The 25,071-nt window shown below is 43.2% G+C and overlaps 1 protein-coding gene across 1 annotated transcript in view; it reads left to right on the forward strand.

Moving 5' to 3' along the window:
• Nucleotides 1–1,048: 1,048 nt before the first annotated feature.
• The window catches only part of LOC102012566 (fatty acid desaturase 2-like protein FADS2P1), a 33,743-nt gene continuing 9,720 nt past the window's right edge, over nucleotides 1,049–25,071 (forward strand). Inside the window, exons 1-5 of the mRNA XM_005407981.2 lie at nucleotides 1,049–1,633; nucleotides 11,680–11,790; nucleotides 14,960–15,157; nucleotides 16,360–16,461; nucleotides 22,138–22,263. Coding sequence (XP_005408038.1) covers nucleotides 1,316–1,633; nucleotides 11,680–11,790; nucleotides 14,960–15,157; nucleotides 16,360–16,461; nucleotides 22,138–22,263 — 855 coding nt within the window. The 5' untranslated portion in view covers nucleotides 1,049–1,315. The remainder of the gene's footprint in view (nucleotides 1,634–11,679; nucleotides 11,791–14,959; nucleotides 15,158–16,359; nucleotides 16,462–22,137; nucleotides 22,264–25,071) is intronic.

The following is a 25,071-nucleotide window of genomic DNA, read 5'->3' on the forward strand; positions in this document are numbered from 1 at the left end:
TACTGAAATCATGAGTCCATCCCATTAAACATTCTATAATAACTTATTACTCAATTTATTCGAACTTAATACTCAATTTATTTATAATTAATGCAATGCTGCCTTCTTATCATTGAACATTTAGGCCACATCTGATTTTTGACAATTATAAGTGATACAGGAATATGTCCCTTTTTACATCAATTTGGGGTTCAGCTATTAAAAACATTTTAAATACATTCTCAAATATAAGAAATGTGGTTTTACTACTATTCCATGCTACTTTTTTTTTTTTAAATTAAGACTTCTCTTCATCACCTCTCCCACCACGCTGAAATCTCTTCTGCCTTATCTGTAGAGCACCAGGTCCAGTTACTGTCATCAGTGCCTGCACCCCAAATCTGGGGAGAGGATAGGAAGAGCTTGGCGTCAGCGTTCCAGCATCAGCTGTGGAAAGGGTGCAGGCGTGGGATGACTCTGAGGCTTCTTCCCTGTTTTCTCACCTGGAAAATGGGGCACTAACTGTACCTCCCTCAAAAGATTGATGGGAAGATTAAAGAGATAAAACATGTGACATGAAAGCCATCATGTGTTCAGTGAATGAGAGTTGCTCTCACCTTTGGATACCCTGACAGATTTAGAAACTTTCAAGGGGACATGCAAAGGAAAAGAAAGTTTGAGTGCTTTATGTTGATTGGGGTATTGGTTTTGGTTTCATTTTCGATTTTTTTTTCCTTGCTTGATTGTGAGGTTTTTTTGTAAAATAAAGCTCTGTTTCAAGAAGAAGTTTGAAAGTACTTAAAATATATTGATGGGAAGGACAGCTGCCAAAATAACATTTCCCAAGTCCAGCAAGCATTCGCGTCACCCTGGAGGTTTTGAAAGCTTTTGTTCACACATTGAATCAACAAATCTGAAGGTTTCCGTTCATAGTCACATCCCAGAGCAGGCGAATCTGAGCCACCTTGCAGCTGGGCCAGTCCCTCCTCCCTTGGGGCGGGCTCCACGTCCAGCCTCAGCACGATTGGCTCCAGCTCCTTGCTCAGGGACATTTAACCAAGAGGGAGGATGCTGCACAGAGGCAGAGAGAGAAGGGAAGCAGAGAAAGATGGTCTAACTCTCCCAGAGCAGCAGACTCATGACAGACGAGGGTAGCAACAGGCTGGGAAGGAGCTCACTAGCAGGTTTGAGGAGAGGCAACCAGGCTCACAATTTTTCTGCTGTGTGAATCTGACTGCCCTGGAATGAAAGGGAAGGAAGGCATCTGTTCCATGGTCCACTGAGACGATTAGACCTTTCAGAAATCAGCACAGATCACCCTGGGTATTCAGGGGCCATGAAGCTTGAGGAGAAGCTTGAGAATGGACACGTGGGAGGGACAACGGAGCCTTGTCTCAGTGAGACACCCCAGGCAAATGGGAAGCCAAGAGCAAACGGGAAAGCTGAGGGCTCCACAAAGCGGGAGGCAAATGGCAAGAGCTATGTGCCCAGGAGAAGTCTCAAGGCGTACACCTGGCAGGAGATCCAGAGACACAACCAGGAGGGTGACCAGTGGCTGGTGATCAGCCGCAAGGTTTACAATGTCACCGAGTGGGCGTTCAAGCATCCAGGTGGGCACCGAGTTCTCAACCACTATGCTGGGGAAGATGCCACGGTAAGGATCCTCTTTCTCTCCCTCTGCTTCTCTATCTCTCTCTCTCTCTCTCCCTCTCCTCCCCAACGCACGGTGCCTGAGATCTTGGCTATCTTCCCAAAAACATTCAAGTACATGTTCAGACTCCAAGATCACTCACCTCCTCCCAAACCAATTTTTCAGGATTTCTATCTAGGACTCTGGACTCTGGAAGCAATTTAGACCTCAAGATCTAGCTATTACCTGCACCCAGTTTAGGGTGAACTCAGACGTTGACTGCAAACCTGTTTTTGTGTATTCCGGATTTGCTTAGGTTTGGCATGAGGTGGGGTCTGTATCTTTTAAGCAGAAAGTTGATAGTAGTTGAGTAAAACCCGGAGGGGAAAAATTTCCACCCCAAGCAAAAATTTCTAAGACTTTTATAATTGGAGTGTTTCAAAGAAAGAAATCAGTTCATCTAATGGCCATCTACATGTTGTTAAAGATGACAGTAGCCAACAATGACTATAACTTTTACAGTGGCAGAGTGATTCTGATCAGGTGGTTGCTCATTCAGTGTGACGGAGATGATGCAATCCACTTTTATGGAGATGTTTAAATGCACCAACTTAACACTCCCCATGAGGAAAGTAAGAAGTACCCCTGCAGTACAGATGAGAATGCTGATTGCAAAGTGATAAATAATGTGTCACCCAGCTAGCGATCGCTACTGCCAAACTTCAGAGTCGGGTTGGTTTGCTCACAAACCCCTATTCATATGGGTTCTTTAAAAACACAATTTCCATTTACTGTTTAATAAGGAGGGCTTTCAAACTCTTAAGTGCATTTAAGAATTCTTTTTAAAATATTCTATAAGGACATTTGTTTTTCTCTTAACTGGGAATTTTATTTTCCATATACTACAGATGAAAAAACAGAAGCTTAGGGGGTTTAACCATCTAACTCAAAGCAGAAAATTGATATATAGCACAATAGAAATTTAAGCCTTGGCTTTAAAACAAATTTTTTTTGCCTGTTGATCTTACAAATACATACATACAGCTCCTGCAGCTGGTTTTGAAGCATAAGGTCAGAGACATCATTTGCTCAACACCAGTCTGCAGCTGGCACATGCTAATAATAAAAGAATTTGAAGACAGTAGACAATTTTTGAAATACAGATTTTATTTTTTTACCCCATCACCATCTTTTCCCTCAGTTTTCCCCCAATTCTCAGTTTTTCCCCGGTTTCTCATTCCTCTCTTCTGCCTTTGTTTTGTTTTTTTACCGTCTTCTGCTCTTGATTCTGCAATCTGATGAATGTCTTTCTGAAAATATCCTGGGACATCCTTACTACTTCTGTCAAATCTGATTTAAAAACTAACAAAGCCAAACCTTTCTTAGGAAAATGAGTGTCAGCCTATAGTAATGGGTGAGAGTATTGCACATGTTAAGAAGGCAGACACTGTGCAGAAGCCTAGGCATGGAAGGGTAGCAAAAGCAAGATGGGGAATATTTCTTTGAGAATCACAGGCAAGTAGATGACAGATATAAAATGAGAAAAAGATGACAGAGTCCTATTCAGTCCTTCTAATTTCCACAACTCAGAGAAAATATGGACAAGGCTTCTCTAAGTCACAGTATTAATTCAAAGAGTGCATTGGAAAGGATGTGGACTTTCAACCATCTTGAAAATAACTGATAGCCTCACCACCCTTGAAGCAGCCTGGATGATAAATCTTTAATTTGCTAATAATTTTAATTCCCAAGAAGTCAGGACAAGACTATGCTTATGCATCCAACTCTAGCTAAGGAAGAAGAATTGATTAATACCATAGAAACTATCAGCTTCTTGGGGACATATAGCCATGTCACTCTAGGATTCATGTATATCCAGGAAGAAAATCATAACCTTGGTAAGGAAAATATAACAAAAAACGTTCAGAGAAAAGATTTGCTAAGAGAAGATGGATCAAGAACAGGATGGGTGCCAGGAGAGTCCTGACCATTAGCATATTCCAGGAATAGTCAGAGAACAACGAGCCTGAACTTGGACTCATTTATGTGAACTGGCACAAGTTATTGGAGTGTCCTCAGTCTCAGTTCAGTGATGTGCAGAGGAGGAAGGACACCACCCATGTGACTGGTTGATGGTAACTGGAATGAATGCCTGTACATAGTAGGTATAGGTAAAGGTTCATTAGATGATAGCTATTTTTGACTCATCACCAGAAATATTATTTCCTGTTTGCTCAACATCACCTTACAAGCCTGATGGTATTTGGTGCCATTTGCTTGGGAAGAGTCTATGATGGAGATACACACTGCTCTTGGGTGAAGGAAGGCAGAACATCAAGTCAGAGGAGCAGAGGTCCAATGCCCACTCTTGATTTTAAGAGATGTTTTCAGGCTGTGCACGACTAGGTGGGGACCAAAGCACAGTATGTCAGCACTAGACCACCGCTGCAACTGCCCAGATGGAGCACTTGCTCTTATTTACACAGGGTCTCTTTTCTGGACCTCATACAAGGTGAGTGATAGCCAAATGGCCTGCCCCATGGGTCCTTAACCCATTCATCCATGCCGTCAGTTGTTCTAAAGCCTTGGTTAAGTAGGGGCCCAACCTAATGGTGAAAGTGCGGGTAACGGACAGAAACAGGTGTGGTGTGCACCTGGGCTCTACATTTACTACGAAGGGCCTGTGGAATCTTGCTCTTGGATCCTCAGGGATTTTTTAATCTAGAAAATAGGGGCAGCAAGACCCTCATCTCAGTGTTGTTCTCAGAGTAAGTGGGGATAAAGCACTCCTTAACAGTGCTTGGCACTGACTAAATCCTCAGGAAGTGGTAGTCTTTGTTTCACTGTTATTTCACTTTTCTGCGTTTAATGTTCTTCAGGGAACTTACTAAGAAACATAACTCTATACTATACATGGTGGTGCACCCTTGTAATCCCAACACTTTGGGTGACCAAACCAGGGTGATCACAAGTTCAAACCCAGCCTGAGAAGTTTAATGACTTGGTGAAATCCTATCTCAAAAAATAAAAATCAAAAAAAAAAAAAAATAGGAAGGGCTGGGTAAGTAATTCAGCAGGAAGTTCCTGAGATCGAAAATAAAATATAACAATAAAATTAAAAGGGTTGAGGTGGTAGTTCAGTGCAAAGGCCCTGAGTTCAATCCAAGGAAGGAAGGAAGGAGGAAGGGAGGGGGAGCAGGAGGGAGGGAGGAAGAATCTATAAAACAAAATCAGCACCTACAGTTCTTTTTGTTACGTGTTATTATGTTACTGGACGTGTGAGTTTTCTGGTCTTTTAAAGCTATATAATTTAAAACTCATGTCACAATGCTAATAAGCAGAGTCTGGCCCCAGGTCTTTTCACTGGTATGAGCTCACCCATGCAAAGCAAGAAAGCCTGTATGTTCAACAAGAAGAATTGATTTTAAAGATTAATGTAATTATAGCAAGATATGATATTTTGCAATCATTAAAATAAAGACGACAGAGTATTTTATGATATACATGCTATGTACTATGTACTATGTGTGTATGTACAGAGTTCACCCGAAATTTCTGTAAGATAAGCGCACATCCCAAGTTTCATGAGAAGTGTGAGTGCAGCTGCAGGATGGACGCACAGAGGTAGTGTGCTCCGGAGGCAGGAGGGAGGTTTGCTGCCCTGTGTGCCTGCCGGTCACTCTTCTCCTCTGCGCTCTGTTCCACAAAGAATGGCGAGCAGCACAGGTGCTTTCTCATGAATGCCCAGGGTGAACTAGTCAGGTGACAAAACTTAGAAGAAATAAGGCTTAGTCTGTTTCAACTATCTGGGGAGCTCCTGTGTAGACAAAGGTAGAGCTGTGTGCAACTCCCAGAGAGGGACTTGCACAAGGTTTGAGATGAGCAGAGGAAACAGAGGCGAGGCTGAGGCAGGAGATGTTAGGTGAGGCAGAGATGGGGGTAGATGAGATTCAGGTCAAGAGTGAGCATCCAAGCAGCGTGGGTATCTAGGGCTGGCCACTCCCTTAGCTTCACACAGCACTTCAAAAGTACATGCTCTGTTAATGTTGGGGGCTACGGCAGCACGATGATGGTATGAGAAGATAAAGGGAGACAGTAGGAAAAGAAGAAGATAGGAAGAAGGAGAAAAGAGACCTGCAGGGCTGAGCTAAGCTGTTTGCATTTTACCCTCCGTGCATGGCAACCCTCCTTCCCCAGAGTAGAGAAGCGGGGGATTTTGAGTTCTAACAGACAACAAAGTGTCACGAAGAGGGACTGCTTCCCTAAAAGGGGCTTGGCGACTGAGTGAAGAATGAAATCAGGTCGAGCTGGTTGCCATAAAGGAAGACCAGCAGGGAGTCCAGGGAACACGGTGAATGCGCAGAGCGAACACGCGCTACAGGCACGGAGGGGACTGCACGGGCGTGAAGGGAGTTCAGAAGCCAGGGTTTATAGTTGCTGATTCACTGCATACCTACACAGTGAGTCCTTGTCTTAAAACAAAAAAGGGCTGGGGATGCAGCTCAGTGGTTGAGCGCCCGTGGTTTCAATCCCTAGTACAAAAACTAAAACTAGAGGAGCAAGTCTAAATTCACCTACCTGACTTGGGCAACTAGGTGGTGAAATCCAATATAAGATAAGAGGATGAGGAGGGCGGGCTCAGAAGGAGAAGGAAGGGAGGCACTGGAGCTCAGCTACCAGATCACAATATTTCCATCAAAGGGAAACTTTGAGAAAGATCTCAACAGAAGGCACTGCAGTGCAAAACAAGCACACGCTATTCCTGCCGGAGAAAGGGAATCCGGTGTCCTCCCGGGAGCAGGTTCTACCCCAGCTGCATTCCCCAGGAGGAGGGCAGAGGTGCGTTCTCCTCACAGATCAGCCCATTCACACTCAGCCTCCGCCTGGAACACGAGTAGTCACATCTGAGCCACAGCCTTGGAGCACGTGAGACCCAAGAAGCAAGCAGAAGAGGAAATGCCCAAAGGCGAGGAGAAGGAGTTTCAGTCTGTGATTGGGTATAGAATATTCCTGTGAGCTTTTACAGAAGTGAGCAAATCAAAACTACAAGCCTGTTATCTTCTTTGGTGACATGCATTCTCCACTGGTGTTTTGTTTTTGTAAATGTAGTGTTCTTGCTTAGCCTACTTCTTTGGGAAATTTCAACCCGTCAGTGAAATAAGTAACAGTATTAGAACCGATTGATTTCTAATTCCAAAGCCTAAGCCCTGAGTGATTAGGCTGGGACCTCAGTGGGTTTCAGAATGACTGAAGAAATGAAAGGATTAATGAGTTCACAGGAAGACAAGGTAGTATTATCTACATACAGAAGAAAGTCAGGCTCAGAGAAATTGAGTGATTCTCCCAATATGAAATAGAGCCTTGTCTTCTGCTAACCTCTACCATGCCATGGTGTGAATTTTTTTATTAATTAAGTTTATTGGTACATTTTAGGTGTACATAATGATCACATCGATCATAAGGAATTTGTACCTGTGCATAGAGAATGTCTAAATTCTTCTTCTTTTCCCCATTTTCCCCTCCTTCCACTGAACCCCTTCCCCATCCTATTCACAACGTTTTGTTTCCATTTCACCCTTTTTTCCTCATTTTTTCTTTTCCTTTCTTTTCTTTCCCCATTCTCTCTCCTTAGTCCCTCTTCCCATTTGAACATTTTTTTTTCCTATTTCACAATATCTGTCATATATTTTGGTCCTTATTTACACTTTCAGTTTCTCACAACAGAGAAGCAATGCAGTATTTACAAGTGTGTTAGATTTATTTCACTTAAGAGTATGATTTCAAGGTGAATTTATCTAGAAATGTCCCAAGTTTATCCTTCTTTATGACTGAATAGTACTCCATTATACTAAAAAAAAAAAAAAACTGTATCTCCTTTATCCATTCATCAGTTGATGGGCATTTGGGTTGTTTCCAAGATTTAACTATTGCAAACTGTGGTGCTATAGACATGGGTGTGCATATATTGATGTAGTATGATGCTTTTAATTCTTTTTGGAAGATACCAAGAAAGGGATAGCTGGGTCAAATGATACCTCTAGTTTGTTTTTTTTTTTTTTTGGTTTTGGTTTTGGTTTTTCTCCGGTACCGGGAACCGAACTCACGACCTTGCGCTTGCGAGGCAGGCGCTTTTGCCGCTGAGCTAAATCCCCAGCCCCGATACCTCTAGTTTTAGTTTGTGAGGAATCTCCACAGTGATTTCCACAGTGGCTGCACCAGTCTACACTCCCACCAGCAGTGGACAAGGGTTCCTTTTTACCCACAGCCCTGCCAGCATTTGTTATTGGTTGATTACTGGATGATAGTCATTCTTTCTGTGTTGAGATGGAATCTTAGTGTTGTTTTTATTTGCATCTCTCTAGTGACCAGTGATGTTAAAGTTTTTCATATATTTATTTGCCATTTGTACTTCCTCATCAAAGATCTAAATACTAAAATAGAAACACTAAATCTGCTGAAAGAGAGAATAGTAAAATTCTTGAAGACATAAGTGTAGGCAAAGGCTTTATGAATGAAACCCTAGTTATACAAGAAATATCGCAAAGCATCAACAGCTGGGATCCATGTCATTAAAAAGCTCTTTGCACAGCAAAGGAAATCATCAACAGAGCGAAAAGACAACCCACAGAGTGGGCAAAAAGTGTTTCCAGCTATTTCTCAAACAAAAGACTATTATCTAGCATATATAAAGAACTGAAAAAAGAATCAGAACCCCCTAATGTAAAGACCCAACCCAAAAATGGGTACCTGAGATGAGCAGACACTTCTCAGAGGAAGAAGTAGATGTGTCCTTGAAATGAATTTCAAAAGACCTGCTCCGGGGTGCTTGTCACCCCTCGGGCACAGGGTTTGCCAGGGGAATGTCTGAGGGAGCCCAGGCCACACTTGCCCTCTGGCTGTGCAGGGCCCAACCTGCCTATAGCACGTAAGTTGCAAAAACAGGGCCTTTCCCAGGCCCTCTGACTTCTCATGCTTACCTCTCACCAGGGATTCTACAGCCCAGCAGTGAAGCCCATCACTTTATTTCCCACTAAATAACCACAGAAGTAGCAGCATTTTTAAGGCATTGGTGAAATCAAAGTAATAATGACATCTTTCCCGTGTTGATTACTATTGTGGAAAACAGCCAGCTTCTAGATGAACTCTGAAATATTTATGAATAACTTTATGAATAAGTTAAGGAATGAACATGATGATTTTGAAAGGAGTTAAAGGCTGAGAAATTAAAATAGGAGCTGCAGAAGTGGCAACAGCTTCAGGGCATAGAGATGCTGAGGATAGGAAAAAAGACAACAGCACTTAACACCCGCATCTTCTGAGCGAGCAGTGTGCTCCCCAGCTCCTTCGGGCAGACTTCCTGGCTCTGTCTGTTCATTGCCGCTTTCCCTTACTTCCCAGGCATGCATTCATCCCTTGCCATGGCCCGAACCCTGTGACAGAGGTTGGGTAGATTCCGGTTCACCACAGTACATAGTCCCAGCCTTCAACAGCTCTCACCTCTCTAAAGAGACCAGTTCATTACAACATAATGGAGAAGCTCTGGGAATGATGGGTCCTGGGTGCCAGGTGTCAATCATGAACAACTTTCCTGAGTGAGTTGGGGGAGGCTGTCCTCAGTATGGTCTTAAGGATTAGAAGGAACTTTTATGTGCAGCAAGTGGAAGAAGGCAGTCAAGGCAAACGGAGCTGCACATGGGAAACCTCAGACCCAGAAAGAGGCAGAGAATGGTTACTGAATGAGGAGATTCCAGTGCAGGAGGTGGTGTAGCAAAGGTGTGGACTGATCTGAGCTAGCACTGAAGTGCTTTGCATTGTTAAAACCAAGGTGGGAGACATCCTTACCATCTCCAAACAATCCACCATCACATCTGTCAGAAAAAGAAATACATGTCAAAGCAGCAGAGCACTTCCGGTTTCATTGCTTTAGAGTCACACAGCCCTCGGTTCCAATCCTGGCGGCACTACTGACTGTGGAATTTTGAAGGAAAATGCGTCTCCCCTCTAAGACTTGATATCTGGACAGCAGAAGAGATAGACCGTGGCAGAATTCAGGCAACAGCTAGGGCTTAGCCCACAGAGAGCCTGGTGTAGGGGATCAACTCTGCAAACACTGGCTCTACCCTCTTGTCTTCATTTTTACCACCCCCCTTCTCCCAACAGGAATGTACTTGCCCAAGAATGCTGGTGACAGAACCTGTTTTGTGGACTTTCGAGAAGGAATTTCACAACTCACTTTCTGAATTCTATTGGAAAGTCTTGACTATATAGGACTTACTGAACTCTTTTATTGTTATGTCCCATTAAGGCAATGACAAGTTTCCACATAGTTGTCAGTGCCCACTATTCTGGGGAACTCTAGCTTTTCAGCCTCTGTGGTCACAGTACTGACCAGGGAACTTTCCTGGAATAGGATGAAACGATGATCTCAGAAGGCTGCTATTACCAGCATACTCAGAAGTGAAATTCCACTAGAGTCATTGCTCTGCACCTTGTCCTTGGTGCACCGGGATGTTTTCTACCCTAAACTTCTCTCAAATAGCAAGCACATCATAACACTTTTTGTATGGGTCATCATGAGACACATCAATCACTTTCTTACTCACTAAATCATTCTTTCCCTGTTAAGGGGAACTAAACTTTAGGATTGTATGTTTAAAAACATCTTTGGCACTTCTATGGCTCATAATTTGCCAAGGGTGTGGGAAGAATTGTGCAGAAGCACAATGGTCAGTAAAGCCAGACAGGTTCTAGCAGGTGAAAGCTCTTTTTATAGGATGTCATCTATAGACCTGCAGGTACGTGAGTCTAGAGTTGAGACTGAGCTCTTCTGATTCCCTTAGTCACTATATAAGCACTTTCTACCAGTAGACTCACATATAATTCTTGAATACATCCAAAGTTGCTTCAGGATTTGAAACTGTAAGTTTCATTATATTCCTTAGCATCATTCGGAGGTTACTCTGCATCAGAAAGAGAAAATATGAAAGAGAAAATAGGAAGCTCACACCATTAAAGGTATGCATATAAAAAAGACAGATAATAAGTACTATAAATTTTGTATATGTCAACCATCACTGTAATTAATTCATTTAACCCTCATAATAGCTTTATAAGTACAGTAGTAATTGTTAACCTTGTTTAGAGAAGAGCTCAGAGGACACAGCTGGTAAAAGCTAAACTTTAGGTGTGGGAAGGTTGGCTTCAAGGTCTGCTTTCCAAATTCGGGTTGTGCAGTGATGCTACTCCAGAATACTTGTATGGGCTTCCATGTACTCAAGTTACAACTCTATTTCTTTACTTTTAACCACTTTCACCTCAAAGCCATAATTACAGGAGTCCAGAATCTCTCTCTTGTAGAATCCTTGTTCCTCAAACCTGTATAAATACTGAGGAGGAACTCTCAGAAATAAGAAGGCTCTCTTGTTTCTAAACAGAGCAGGATATAGGAGCCCTTCCACTTCTCATAGCCACTTGAAATGGTTACTTAGCAATAACATCTGTACAGAGTGATGAGAGTCCTTCAGGAACAAACTTAGCCAAGAGAGCAGTACTCTACACAACTCAGGCCTCTTATACTGTGCTCCCACGATCCCGTGTGTCTTTCTCTTAAGCCATTGTCACCAAAGTTATCCATCCTTCTCCAGAAGTAACTAATTCATGGGGCCCAATTCTTCTGGGCTTTGGCCAAACACCAAACTAAGATGGAACCCTCAACAGAAGGTGTGATTTCATAGCCAATCTTGGTGACTCTACACCTTAAGGAGTGTAAGCAATGGCCAAACAAAACCCATGCTGGTCTTTAAAGATTCCTCATAGCCAGTAAACCACAACAAATACCTCTTGTGGTGCTCAGTAAGATAAACAGTGACAACAATGGTCCAGGGGAGCCTGGCTGTATTGGTCAGGTCATGCAGGAAGTGGACTCAGAAGCAACTCCTCTGGACTCAGAAGCAACTCCTCTGCAGTAGAGTCTGTGCTAGTTCCCAGATTGAGTATGTGAAGATGAATGAAAGCCTATCTGTTCATAATCTGTCTCCCCCGAACTTCTAACTGAGCACTCTGATCAACAGGATGTCTTCAGGGCCATGCACCTGGACCTGGACATCGTGAAGCTGTACCTTAAGCCACTGCTCATTGGAGAGCTCGCCCCAGGAGAGCCCAGCCAGGAGAGAAACAAAAACGTAAGTAAAATCTCAGGATCCAAGTGTGTGGAAGCCTGGGGACACAGTATATCGAGGGGCAGATTTATTACTTTTTATAGACAAAATGGCTGTCATGCCTGGGTGAACTCACAAAAGAGGATAGCACTTTCCTCTTCCTTCCAAGGAATATATTCCAAGACTCTCAGTAGGTGGTTGGAATTGTAGGTGGTACTGAATCCTATGTATAAGCAATACGGTGCTATGAGAACTGATGATGACCAAGACAGAGATCTAAAGAGGATAGCATTGTTTTGGTGTCTGTAGAATCTACTCCCTTACAGTAGTTCTCATTTATCCATGGTTTTGTTCCCATAGTTTCAGTTGTGGAATAACATCCAGGTAGTGTACACAGTGTGCATACATGGACAAAGGGATGATCCCCACCCTAAGCAGGACAAAACAAGAAGGTGGTGGGAGACTTCATCATGTTACCCAGAATGGTGCCTGATTCAAAGCTGAGCAGTTGCTTCTTTCTGAAAATTTTCTATTTAATATTTTTTGGACCAAACTGACTGAAGGTAACTGAAACTGTGGCAAGTAAAACCATGGACTCAGGGGACCTTAAGCCACTGTATAGCTGAATGGATTCTACACCTTTCCAAGCAATGCTGTATTTAGATCCTCAGGAGTCTCAAACCTCTGTGAGACAAATGAATGGAGATTTTTGCCCCATGTTCCATGGGAATTCTACATCTCTGAACACCTACTTCATGCCAGGTGGCAGACATATATTTTTTAATGATTCCTGGCAATTACATGTTTGTCATCTGCACCTATGTTCCTTGCTAAATTAAGCTCCATGAAAGCAGAGAACACGTCTCTCTTGCTCACCCTGTGTCCTGCAGACTGAGATGAGACATGCAATAAGAAACCTATAAATCATTACTGAATGAAAGATGTAATTATATACTAACTAGTGTTCTTTTCGCACTTGGAAGCATTATCATTCCTGGAGAATAAATTACTTTCTGAAGTTCCCACAGCTGGTTTACCAAGGCAATATAACTCTGAATTACCTCTCTCTAGGCCCCAGATGGATGCCAATCTTTCTTTACTATTTGGGCTACATGAATTACTGTCTTCTAGAGGACAGGGTCTCCATCAGACTAAAAATTCACTTGTTTGGTTTTATGTAAACCTTAAAGGGCTTTTACTTCATGGTTAACAATTCCATTTTTTACAAGTTATTTTTACAAGAACTTATATTTTCTGCTTCTTAGTTTCTTTGAAGTAATTTGCACAGAGTGTTGACCCACATATCACTGTGAAATAGAGTAAGGACTTTCTTCACTCTGTAAGAAATGAACAGTCAGGCTCCCTGAGGGAGTATGAAGAGCAGGACTAACCCAGAGACTCAGAACTGGCTCTGTCCATGTCTGAGAATGACACGCTCGCTCCAAAGCCCCGAGTTCATCCACACTGCTCTGCTTAGGTGGTTGGGTTCTGAGGATGGATGGCTGAAAATCATACCCCAGCCTTCCCACTCTAAAATTGTACAGGTTTAGGCCAGTTCCTACATCTATCTGTGTCTCAGTTTCTCTCTGGGTAAGACAACGACAATAGCACCACTCTCGTAAGAGTTACTGAGAAGGTGATAAAAAAAGAAAGAAGAAATCATTTCAAGTATTTAGAACATAGTCAATGCTCAATAAAGTTTAGACATTATCACTATCATGACCCCAACAGTGATACTAGTAACTTAAAAGCCTCTAGGTACGGCCCCATTATTTGGGGAAGGTGACCCTAGACTAACAGGAAAAAATGATGCAAAGGTCAACCAATATTCCTAAAAAGGTTCTGCAAGAAAATCCTACTAATGCTGGAGAACTGTGTGATAATCTTTACTTGACATACTGTTGGTCTCCAAAGATAAACACCTACCGCAAATGTTCTTTTGTACCTGAATGCATTCAGGTTGCTGTCTAGGGAAAATTGGGGCGTGAAATGGTATCAGGAGGAGCGGGCTGAAGTCCGGCATCAGTCACGGCCCTGCTGACTGTTCAAGCCAGTCACCCTGTCGGGTTGCAGTGACCTTTCACTCTTGTACAGTCAGTGGGTTGGGAAAGATAGCCAGGCTGGGAGAAACTCAGGAGATGACTGACTAATATCAAGCAATCATTAAAATCATCTCTGGCCTCCAGAATTCCAACAGAGAACAGCCAATCCAAACTTCCGGTGACTAGTGGTTCCTTTTAAAATTGTATCAGCGGGGCTGGGGATTTAGCTCAGCGGCAAAAGTTCCTGCCTGGCAAGTGCAAGGTCGTGAGTTCGGTTCCCGGTACCAGAGAAAAACCAAAAAAAAATAAAATAAAATAAAATAAAATTGTATCAGCAAAACCTTAAAAGAAAAATCTGCCTCCTGGCATTGCCTTCCTAACCCTTTTCTGGTCCCAGTTTTTCTCTTTTGTCCAAGGGTACAGCGCTGTTTATCACAGCCTGGTCATTTTCTTAGCTGTCCTGGTTTCACACCCATGGTGGTCATTCAGGCAGATGACACTTTTCTCCTCCCTTGCAGGGGTGAAGCGAGTTTGCAAAGCAAAGTGAGGGTTGTCCATAAACACACATACACGCGGCATACTTATGCGGGGCCATCCTGACCAGCCAACATGTATTAATGCCAGTAGCACTCTTGTCATTTCTTGGAATCCACTGCGAAGCTCTCCATGAAACCTGTCTTTAGAGCTAATCTAAGGGGTCTGCGTTGTTCCACTCACCATTCTCTGAAACGGTCCTCTGGACACGTGCAACAGCTAAGGACCAGCAACGCACTGTGCAAATGACACATAACCAAAGCTGAGCCAGTGCCTGAACCGATGGTTTGAAAGGCCACTGTTAAGCTTAGGCACCTATGGAATGAGCCCTCTCCCCCAAAACAACCACTCTCCACAGAGTTCCCTAAGAGTTAGAGAAGAGTTTACAACCCCCTACTCATCCTTCTCAAAAACAAAACAAAACAAAAGCAAAAACTCATCACCTTTTTTCAAAGGTTTCACTTTTTTATTTTTTGTTTTGAATTCTGCACAGTTAAATCTGTTCATATTCATTAAATTATATTGATTAAATTTCATGGCTAAGTTAATAAAATGAATTGCTCCTGGGGTTCATTGTGTCCCTTTCCCCTCACCACCCTTGAATACTCCCTTTGCAGCCCCAGCTGGTGGAAGATTTTCAAGAACTTCGCAGGACGCTAGAGGCTATGAACATGTTTGACGCCCACCCGGGGTTCTTCTCTCTCCACCTCGCCCAAATCTTGATTTTAGAAGTCCTGGCCTGGCTCGTCCTGTGTCATTTTGGCAATGGCTGGACTGTTACAATCTTGGTTTCCTTTCTTCTCACAGTTTCACAGGTAAACAACTACCCTAAACCAGGCTATGGCCCCAGGGAAAGGCTGGGTAATGTTTGTTCTCTCTTTAGATCAGAGTTAGCAGCTGTCTGACGCTTGTTAATAGGCGGGGCCAGGCACTTATCAGCACATTACTAAACTTACCTGGGCCCTAGTTCTTTCATCTCTAAAATGAAGATACTAATAAACATAGGATTATTCTGAACTATACATACTAAACATGCTAGCACCATGCCTGATATGTGGTACGGGGTTTCACTCACGGCAGCTGCCTTTCTTCACCCTGTTTTATTCCTACAATTTCATGCACTAAAGTTCTGCCTTAGCTGCATGCTACTCATCCGTTTCATTCATTTTTGACCCTACTAATATTTACCAAGGAGTTAAACCGTAAGTTCTTCAAGGACAGAGGCTGCATCTTAATACACAAGAACACAAGCATATGCATTCCTTTGCAAATGACAAATAGTAACTGGTGCTTAGCAAAGCACTGGAAAATCCTTGTCTAATAAAATATGGCTCTCTACCACCGTAGCTGCTATGAGCACAAGGCTGTGCTGCAGATCTGAAGGAACCTCACATACACCGTAGGTATGGAAAAGGAGTCACCCAGGAAAAGAGAGTCACTAGGCTGAGCAGCCTGTGAGGCAGAATAGGGTGACAGCTGACAGGCTGGAAAAGCATATGCTTCTGTTGGAACAGAAAGGGGCATTTAATTCTCCTTGGAACAACTGGGGAAGGTTTTATAGAGAACTAACACCAATGTGTTTCTACATTCCAGAATTTTAATGTCATTTTTTTTTTCTTGAAAAGCCAACTTGCTTTATTCTTTGAAAAGCAATTTTTGTAAACTGGGAAGGAAAAACCCTGTGTTTAATGTTTAGCATGCCCTGGGCACCTTGCACTATGTAAACTGCATGAAAGCCCCAGGAATCTGTGCTATTATCTGCATGCAGCAAATAAGTGACTCGGGGTTTGGGCTACTGAGCAACTTGCCAGAGTGGTGCAGCTGTGTGCAACTGGCAGAGACCCTAAATCTGTCTGACTCCAAAGTCTGTGGATTGTGCAGTCTGCACTGGAAGATTTGGGCAGATGCACAGAGGGTAGATGAAGCCTTGAGCTGTTCTCCCACAGGCTCAGATCCACTAAAGAGCTTGTGGATTTCTCCTCGGCTTCCAGTTTCTCACCAACTTTGTCTCCCCTAGGCTCAGAGCTCATTTTTGCAGCATGACATAGGACACCTTTCCATATTTAAGAAGTCCAAGTGGAACCATCTGATGCACAAATTTGTGATGTGCCACCTCAAGGTACAGGATGTCGGTGGTGGGGTGCTAAGCATCACTTCCTGAGACAGGGGTGTCTGTATCTCTGTGCTCCAATCAGTAACATGCGTTTCTGACTCCCCCACAAATAAATGTAAAGGCACTGATGATGGGGATTATACGCACTAACATGTCAAATGACATCACAAAGTATGTGCTAAGTCAGAATTTTAAATTTTAATGAGGAAAATGTTTCTTCTTATTTAAAAGCACTTCCATTTTTCATTAACCTGATAGACTATTTGGTGCAATTCCTGGCACCACCAATGCCCTCAGGAACCACCTCACAGAAAAAAGTATGTGCCTTATTTTATCAGGAAGATGTGCACTGCCAAACCGCAGATGGGAATATTGTTAGAGGGTGTGCCTTTTGGCTGGGGAGTCCAGTTTGTCTGGGAAGGTGAGGTTCGGAAGGATAAGGCTGGAGAAATAAAGGAGCAGACGCAGAAGAACAGATAAAAATAAGGAGAGCTAACAGGCCACACGTCTCTAAGTAAGAGACAGGCTGCAAACCCCAGACTTCTGGAGGAAGGAAGCAGTGACGGTGGCAGCTGGTCTGACCCTCTTCACAGGAGCGCCAAGAGGCAGGCACGCTGTCTGTGTGGCTCCCAGGAGAGCTCCGGGCACGCCTTAGGCCTTCGATCCTCGTGTGTTGACTGAATGAGTGTGTGAAGGAATGAATGAGCCAGGGTGAGGTACAGGAGGTTAGGAACAGCTTCAAGGCCTGGCTCTGACACTGCTCACCGTGTGGTCTTGAGTACACCGTGTTTCATCTCTGCCTTTCCGTATCACCACCTGCGATATTAGGAGTTAAGCAAAACATCTACTCTTCTTTCACTTTCGAGGATGTATGGCTATGCGCTCCGGCCCACGCCTCTGAGCCATCCATGAAAGCACATCCTTCCACTCAAGGAAAAGCTCATGGGCACTGTCTCAGAGCTCCTTTGTTCTCCCTTAACACAGAGGGCTTGTCTATTATTAAAAACAGACACAAAGAACAAGTGGTTATTTGGTTCCCCAGTCTATAGCAGCTCGGAAGTGCAGAACTAATGACAGGGCGAGGAGAATGTGGGAGCCTCGCCCACAGCCGGGGGAGCCAGAACCACTGACAGCAGATGACGGAGAGGAAGGACAGCCAGGAACTCCCATCAGCTGAGGGCCCGCCGAGTGCTGGTAGGAACCATCCCCTCAGGCTCACGTAATTTCACAGGGAGGGAATTATAGCACCCATCTTTTTAGTGGTGATGAATCTTCAAAGTGGCTCACTATCGAAGCCAGGATCTGCGAACTGCTAAATGGAGAGCTCAGAGCTCTGGGTTAAACAGCGCAGGTGTCATTCCGGCTGTCACTGGGAGGCACCCGTGAAGTTGACACAAACACCATTGCCCAGCTCCATCACCCATGCTCTGAAGCAGTCCCTCTCTGATGAGATCTGGGCGTTGGCATGTTTGTGAAAGCTCGAGGGTGAAGCCCCTGCAGCCAGGGCTGAGCGGTGCTGCTCCACGACACAGCTGCCTTCCATGCGAGCTCAGCCACTCCTTCGCTGGGCCACTTTGAACAGGCTCCTAAATGTGTTTGAACTCCAGTTGCTTCAGCTGTCGAATGAGGGTTGACGAGTGATGGCTGCTGCCTGTAGGGTTGGTGCTAGGACTCTGTGTAAGCAATCCCACGTGTCACAGGTAACACAGCGCCTGGAAATGCTTAGCAGTTGCCAACTGTTACGAGTATTACCCACAGCCTTTTGCTAATCAAAAGGAGGATCAAGAATCATTAGGAAAAATGTTTAACCATGTTGGTGTTAAGGACACAGGAATGAGAGCACAAATTGCAGCATCGTTGACTTGCGAGATACTTAGCCACCTACTCTTGCCTGCTGCCTTTTCTGTTGAGCAGACTGGAGAAAGGAGTAAAACAGCACAGCATTGGAGTCTGGATGCCCATGAGAGATAGATTGTCCCTCAGAGTGGTGAGAATGAATAATAAACTGACATTTCATAGGACAGGTTCCTCTTAATCAGACAGTCCCTGCAGACATGCTAGTCCACCCTCTGTGTACCCTCACTGGAGGTGAAGGGGTGGACTCTGAAATATTCCCATGGGGTGAAAGCAGAGGCAGCCTTCCACGCTGAGGAGTCAGAGGGAAAGGAGTCATCTGCCCTACATGTCGCTGGCAGTCGATCTGGTACCAGTGTGTGGCATATCTCCAGTCAGCTCCACCCTGGCTGGCATGTATGAAAATCAGAGCTTTCCCATGAGCCTAAATCTGAGCACGGCTCTTTCTCTCCAGAGTCCCCAGAAACAGTTTTGCTGCAGCTGAAATGAGTCTAAATAACTTCGGTGACTTCTGAGCAGATGAGAAAATGTGAGATGCTCTCAAAGCAAAGCCGAAGTCCTCTGACGTTTAGCAATCAGAGCCTGTGATTCATGAACAAAATGAATACAGGCTTCAGCTCTGTGAGGAAGAGAAAATTACCTGTGGTGGGAAAGAAGGGGGCAGGAAGGTGCTGACAAAGGAAAGGAGAAGCAGCAACACCCCGACTTTCACATGCAGCACAAATTAAAATTCCAAACCTTGACTTAAACCTTCCCCTCACTCCAGGAAAGGTACAGATTCTAGTGAAATTCTTTGGGATTTTCAGTCACTAGCTATAAAAAGATAAGTACATTCTGGTCTTTGCAGTATAAATATGATTTAAAAAAAAAAAAGCACAGATGAAACAAAACATTTTGGACTTTTGAAGCATTCCTAATTTGAAAATCTAAAATCCTAATTGCTCCAAAATCCCCCAGTTTTTGAGAATCAACACGAAGTCACAAATGGAAAATTCCACACTCCAAGACTTTGTTTCATGCAAAAGAATTATTTAAAATATGTAAAATTAATTTCTGCTATATGGAGAGGGTGCATATGAAACATAAATAAATTCCATATTTAGACATGTGGTTCCTCTCCATAACATTTCATTTTGTTATGCAAATATTTTGAAATCCAAAGATATTTGCAATGTAAAACTGTTGTAGTCCCAAGCTTCCGATGAGACACACCTGAACTATACTAAACTCAGAATAAATTCCCCATAGTATATTTTTCAACCCCCAACCTCATCCTCCAGTTTTGAAACAATACAAATTAACTGGAGCTATCCAGATCATGGAGCCGAGTATTTGAAATTAAGACCTCCCTAAAACCTTTGGTGGTAGAGGACCAGCAGCGTCCAGAACGTTCCTTCCTATAATCTTGAAAACCTCACACATGAGGAACTGCCCAAATCACACTCCTAGTAGATGACCAAATGTGGATTTAAGTTCAGGTTGACTTTGGTCTAAAACCCATGTTCTTCCTTCTGCACTAAGAAAGGAACTAACTTTGGCCTGAGATCAGCTGAGGGTTGTTGCTGCATAGAACAGGAGTGACCAGCCAGCACACAGATGATGATCCTGGCTTGGCTGTGAAGCATCCTCTCCCTTGTCTTAGAGAAGTGTCTTCTAGACAGAGGGCCCAGCTGAAGCTGGTTCCAGTTTAGATTGCACCCATGCTTACTTTGGGAATACTCAAAACTCATATCACCAATTATCACAGATACACCTTTGCTCGAAGTACGGTCAGCTCGTAGAAGAGGAGAAAAACGTCAGTTCTTAATTTAATTTTTTTTTGTCTTTTTGAGACAGAGTCTCACTTCACAGTTTAGGCTGGACTTGAGCTCATTTTGTAGCCCAAGCTGGTCTCAAACTCTGAACAATCCTCCTGCCTCAACTTCCCAAGTGCTGGGATTACAGGCGTGCACCAATTTACCCGGCTCAGTTCTTAATTTAAAAAAAGACTCACTTATCACACGCTTCTTGTTTAATTCTCTGCTGTTCCCATTAGATTATATGCTTCTAAGTGCAAGAACCCCATTCTATCATGTCTATCTTGACATCACAAATGCTTAACTCAGTATTTGGCACATGGGATATACTTCAAAATAGCTAAAGAATGGGCAAATAGACAAACGCATGTACAATGCTATGTGTGATGAGTCAGGTGCGATTTGATGGGAGAAATACAGAGGACAATGGGCCCCTGAGAGAGGGGTGGAAATTGATGAATCCAATCTGAGGACTGAGATATTGTGAGATACCCAAAAGGAAGTTGCTTGGAAAGTGGCTTCCCATTCACGCATGTGATCAAGAGAGAGATTAGCGCTAAAGGAAGAAATTCTACTATAAGAATCTTCGCTTGTGTAGAGGTGAGAGAATTCCACTCCAGGTGATCGGGGATGGGTAGGGGATTGATAACTCTAGGGACTATGAAAAGGTGGTACGGACACGTACAACTTTAAAACACTTATTCCTTCCAACCACAGACACATGGTACCTAGAGCAGCATTCTTCAGCATAAATATAACACTAGCCACATTAGTATAACAGGCCATTTTACGTTTTCTAACAATCATATTCAAAAGGCCCAGAGTATGACTCATTGGATAAGAGATCTTATAGTTTATGAACAAATAACCCCTGGATATAGCAACAGAAAATGTATATTACCCTCTACACATTCAAAATATTATCTCAAGATGTAATCAGCATAAAAATTATTCAAGGTATGTTTTTATTTCCTTTTCCATACTGAATTTTCAGCACCTAGTGTGCAATTCACTCTTACAGCCTGTTCAACTAGTCACCTGCAGTCAGTGGCTACTACATTAGCCAATACAGGTCTAGGACATGTATAGACTAGTTCTTGAAGGATGGCAAATACACAGTAAGGAAACTACTGCTTCTGCTTATTTTTCTGTAAATGATTAACATACATGAGTACAAAGCAGACATCTCAATGCACCAACATTCTACATACAGCATGTCCTATCTCCCTGAGGCACCCGTGAAGATAAATATCGTAACAGTGCATTTCTTGGAGATGGAATTGAGCTTCCAGGAGGTGGGTGATTTTCCCAAACCACACTGCAATACTCTAGTTTCTCTTCAGATCACATAAATCTTTCACCTTTTACCAAACCGCACTGCAGCACTGCAGCCCGTAGCCTGTGAAAGTAGATTGATGTACTCCAAACCAGTTCCTCTATTAAAACCTTCAAATTTTCAGTGTGAGAGAGGAAAAATATCACAAGCTATTCAGAGGTGACTCAAGCTTAGCATCAGCTAAAGTATTTTATAGAGAACAGTGATGCTGAGACGTGCAATGATCTTAACCAAGCCCCACACACACCCCTGGAGATCACTCCAGATTCATGATTCTTTGAAATATTCATTGAAGTAGGATACCTGGGGCCGCTTTTCCCAGAACTAATTAAAGTCTTGGAGCTGAGGGTTCTTTATATGTAAAACAGAAATAATACTCTCTGCTCCACCTACTTCCAAAATGCTTTAAAATGAAGATCAAACAAGAGAAGAATGGAGAAAAAATTCTTTCCACCCGGTTTTCACATTTTCCTTATCAGGAGTTACTTTAGCCTGAAGCTCTGTTGCTGCATCTGAGGATTATTTCTTCATAAGCTACTAGAGCCCTTGTCCAGTGAGTCACTTTCTGGGCCAGCAGAGGGACAAGGTCGAGAAACTCAGTATCTTGACTTTTGAGGAGACATGCAGAAAGCTCTGACAGTGATGGGTATTTGGGGAGTGAATTGTTTTAGCTAATCATTCCTCTCTTCCTCTTAGGGACTGTCTGCAAACTGGTGGAATTACCGACACTTCCAACATCACGTAAAGCCAAACATCTACCCCAAAGACCCAGATATTGACATGGGCCCATTGTTCCTGCTTGGAGATTACCAACCTGTCAAGGTATGCCTAACCATCCCAGACATTCAATGCGAGTTGCTAGAAATGATGCCTAGAGCAGCTTCCTTTCTTGTCTGGAAAGATCAAGATGAGCGTTCTAGCTTCACACAGTCTGAGAGCACTGCCTTCTTCTTTTATGTCCAGGATACAGGTGTGGGTCATGACTCAACTCAATGACCCTGAAGGCCACCTGGTCCAACCTCCTAGAGCAGGTGGTATAATAACCTGTGTCACTTGCTTGAGCAGTCCCAGTGACAGGTGGATCTCTGCCCAGCGCTTATCACCATTCCTGAAGCAACATAAGCAAATGTTAGAAAATGGAACCAGGTTACCAAGAGTGGCATAGTTCTCCAAGACCTAGCGAGGATATGGACAGATGTTCATGAAGACAAGGAAATCAGTACATTCAATAAGCACTAGGCCACAAACATCTAAATATCTAGCTCTCTCAACTAATGCTAGTCCCATTAGAAAAGACAATGCTGTTGTTTTTAGTTTATATTTGTTTATATGCGAACCACATAGCTCTAATGTCTTTCCTTGAGGGAAAACGACAGCTCCCAAGGGTCAGATACATAGGAAAATGATGATGTCTTCTAGAAAAACTTGGCAATTAAAAAATAGGAGCTTAGGGCTGAGGATGTAGCTCAGTAGCACAGCTCTTGCCTGGCAAGCACGAGGTCCTAGAGTTTGATTCCCAGTACCAAAAAAATAAAAAATAAAAACTGGGAGTTTAGTTTTGTCAGTTGTTGCCTGAACCTATTTGGTACATCAACCAAAGTTTGTGCAACTTTTGAAAACAAATTTTCCCAACATTAGAAGATTTGTCCTCTGCCCCACCTGAAATAGGAAACAGGGTCTTCTGCTTACAAGTAGTGTTTAAAGTTGTTGGCTGTGATCACAGATCAGTTGCTTTTGACAAGGGCTCCATAAATACGCTGGACTTTCCTGATGTTTGTGGCCATCTGTGTTCATCCCGGAATTGTAGTATGTTGATGTCACTAATGGTCCCTCCAAGGCCAGGAGCCTGACTCTCCCCGGTTGTGCCTTCTAGATGATGTTCTGTAGTGCACATGTCACATCCTCACGAAGCGTGGAAGCCACCTCTCCAGCTTCTGCAGGTGCCTTGGGGACGCATTCCTAAGACCTCAGAGTCTTACCTGCCTTAGTTCTAAAGCCACTCTACAAGATATTACTTACACGTATTTAGGCTCTATGCTTCCATAGGTTCCCTTCAAAAGCATTGCTGATGAGGCTTGCACTTTTTTTGCTTCCCTCTTTCCTGACAGCCTTTCTAACACTTTCCTGAAACATCAATTTCTTAACAAGCGTTGACTAAATCTTCCATATTCTGTGCTCATATCCAGCAAGACTTAGGATCCTCCTTCAGGGTACACTCAACCAGCCCGCCTAGGTTCGCTAACTCCCAAGCACTTTGCCGTCAGTGCATTTTCCTTGTTTCGTACTATATATGTACTTGGAGCTTGGGGAACAATTGAAAATGGCTATTTTACTTCATCACCATGTGGCTTTTTATTTGTGACTATAAGAGAAGGAAGGGCCACCTATACTATCTGAATAAAGGAAAAACATCTATACATAGGAAAGGAGAACTGAACAGTAAAAACAAGAGTCCAACACTCCCTATAGTGTAGAACAGAGTAAATATAGAAAAATATAGGCTGGGTATGAATTATCATTTATTCCTTGGGTGGACAATACATTTACTATCACCATGAGACAGAGATGCAGCCATCACTTCTGTGCATCCTCTCAAAGCATTTACTGCTATGTGCCCTGAGCCCTGGCCATATTAAACAAGTGAAATCCTAGGAAATGAACCATCCTCCGAGGAGGATGAACAGTAAGGAGAGTATGTTTATGCTATATACAGTCAAACTTCTATCTATGTGTAACTGTCCTGTAATGCTCTATGTGTTAGTAAGTCACCGTGTCAGTGCCCTGAGGGGAGAGAAGAGCAAAGCTGGGCCAAGTTGGAGAGGCCATGCCTGTATCTTAGTCACAAGACCATTTCATAAGTAATTACTTTCCTGTAGCTGTGATTAAATACTTGACACTCACAACATAAAGGAAGAGGGGTTTGTTTCATTCACAGTTTGAGTGGGTTCAGTCCATGGTTAGCAGCTCCAAAGCAGAACCAGCATGGTGGAAAGTACAAGGTGGAAGAGCTGCTCACTTCATAGCAGCAAGGAAGGAGAGATAAGGAAGGATCGGAGATAATACACCTTCCAGCTCACGCCCCAACAACTGCCTCAAGCAGACCTCACCTCCTAACAGCACACCAGCTACAGACTTATCAATGGATCAGCCTACTGATGAGTAGAGTGCCCCCAAGATCCAGTAATTCCCCAAAGCCCCACCTCTAAATGAACACATGAGACTTTGGGGACACATTTTAGATCCAAACCATAGCAGTATGAACTGGATGAAATAAAGGAGCCTGTACTTCAGGTAGAATCCTAATACTACAATTGAAGAAGAGCTAGAAAAACTCATCCAATGTTCCCTGTCCAGTTTCCATCCCATTGCACATAAGGCAGACAAACTTCAAAGTGATTTCCACAAGAGTTTTCAAAAGGAGATCAAAGTCCTCACAGTAAAATGAAATAATCCACTGGTGCAAGAATTGCTTATGTTTAATTAAAGCAAAATGATGCCAGAATATTTACTGTCATTTCAGTTCTGGATATTCTAGTATCTCAGTATCCAAGGGATACTAATCAGATGGTTCTATCTATAGAGATTTCACACACACACAAACACACACACACACACACACACACACACACA

Source organism: Chinchilla lanigera, unplaced genomic scaffold, assembly GCF_000276665.1.
Source record: "Chinchilla lanigera isolate Chin_1 unplaced genomic scaffold, ChiLan1.0 scaffold00110, whole genome shotgun sequence".
In the NCBI taxonomy this organism is placed as follows: Eukaryota; Metazoa; Chordata; class Mammalia; order Rodentia; family Chinchillidae; genus Chinchilla; species Chinchilla lanigera.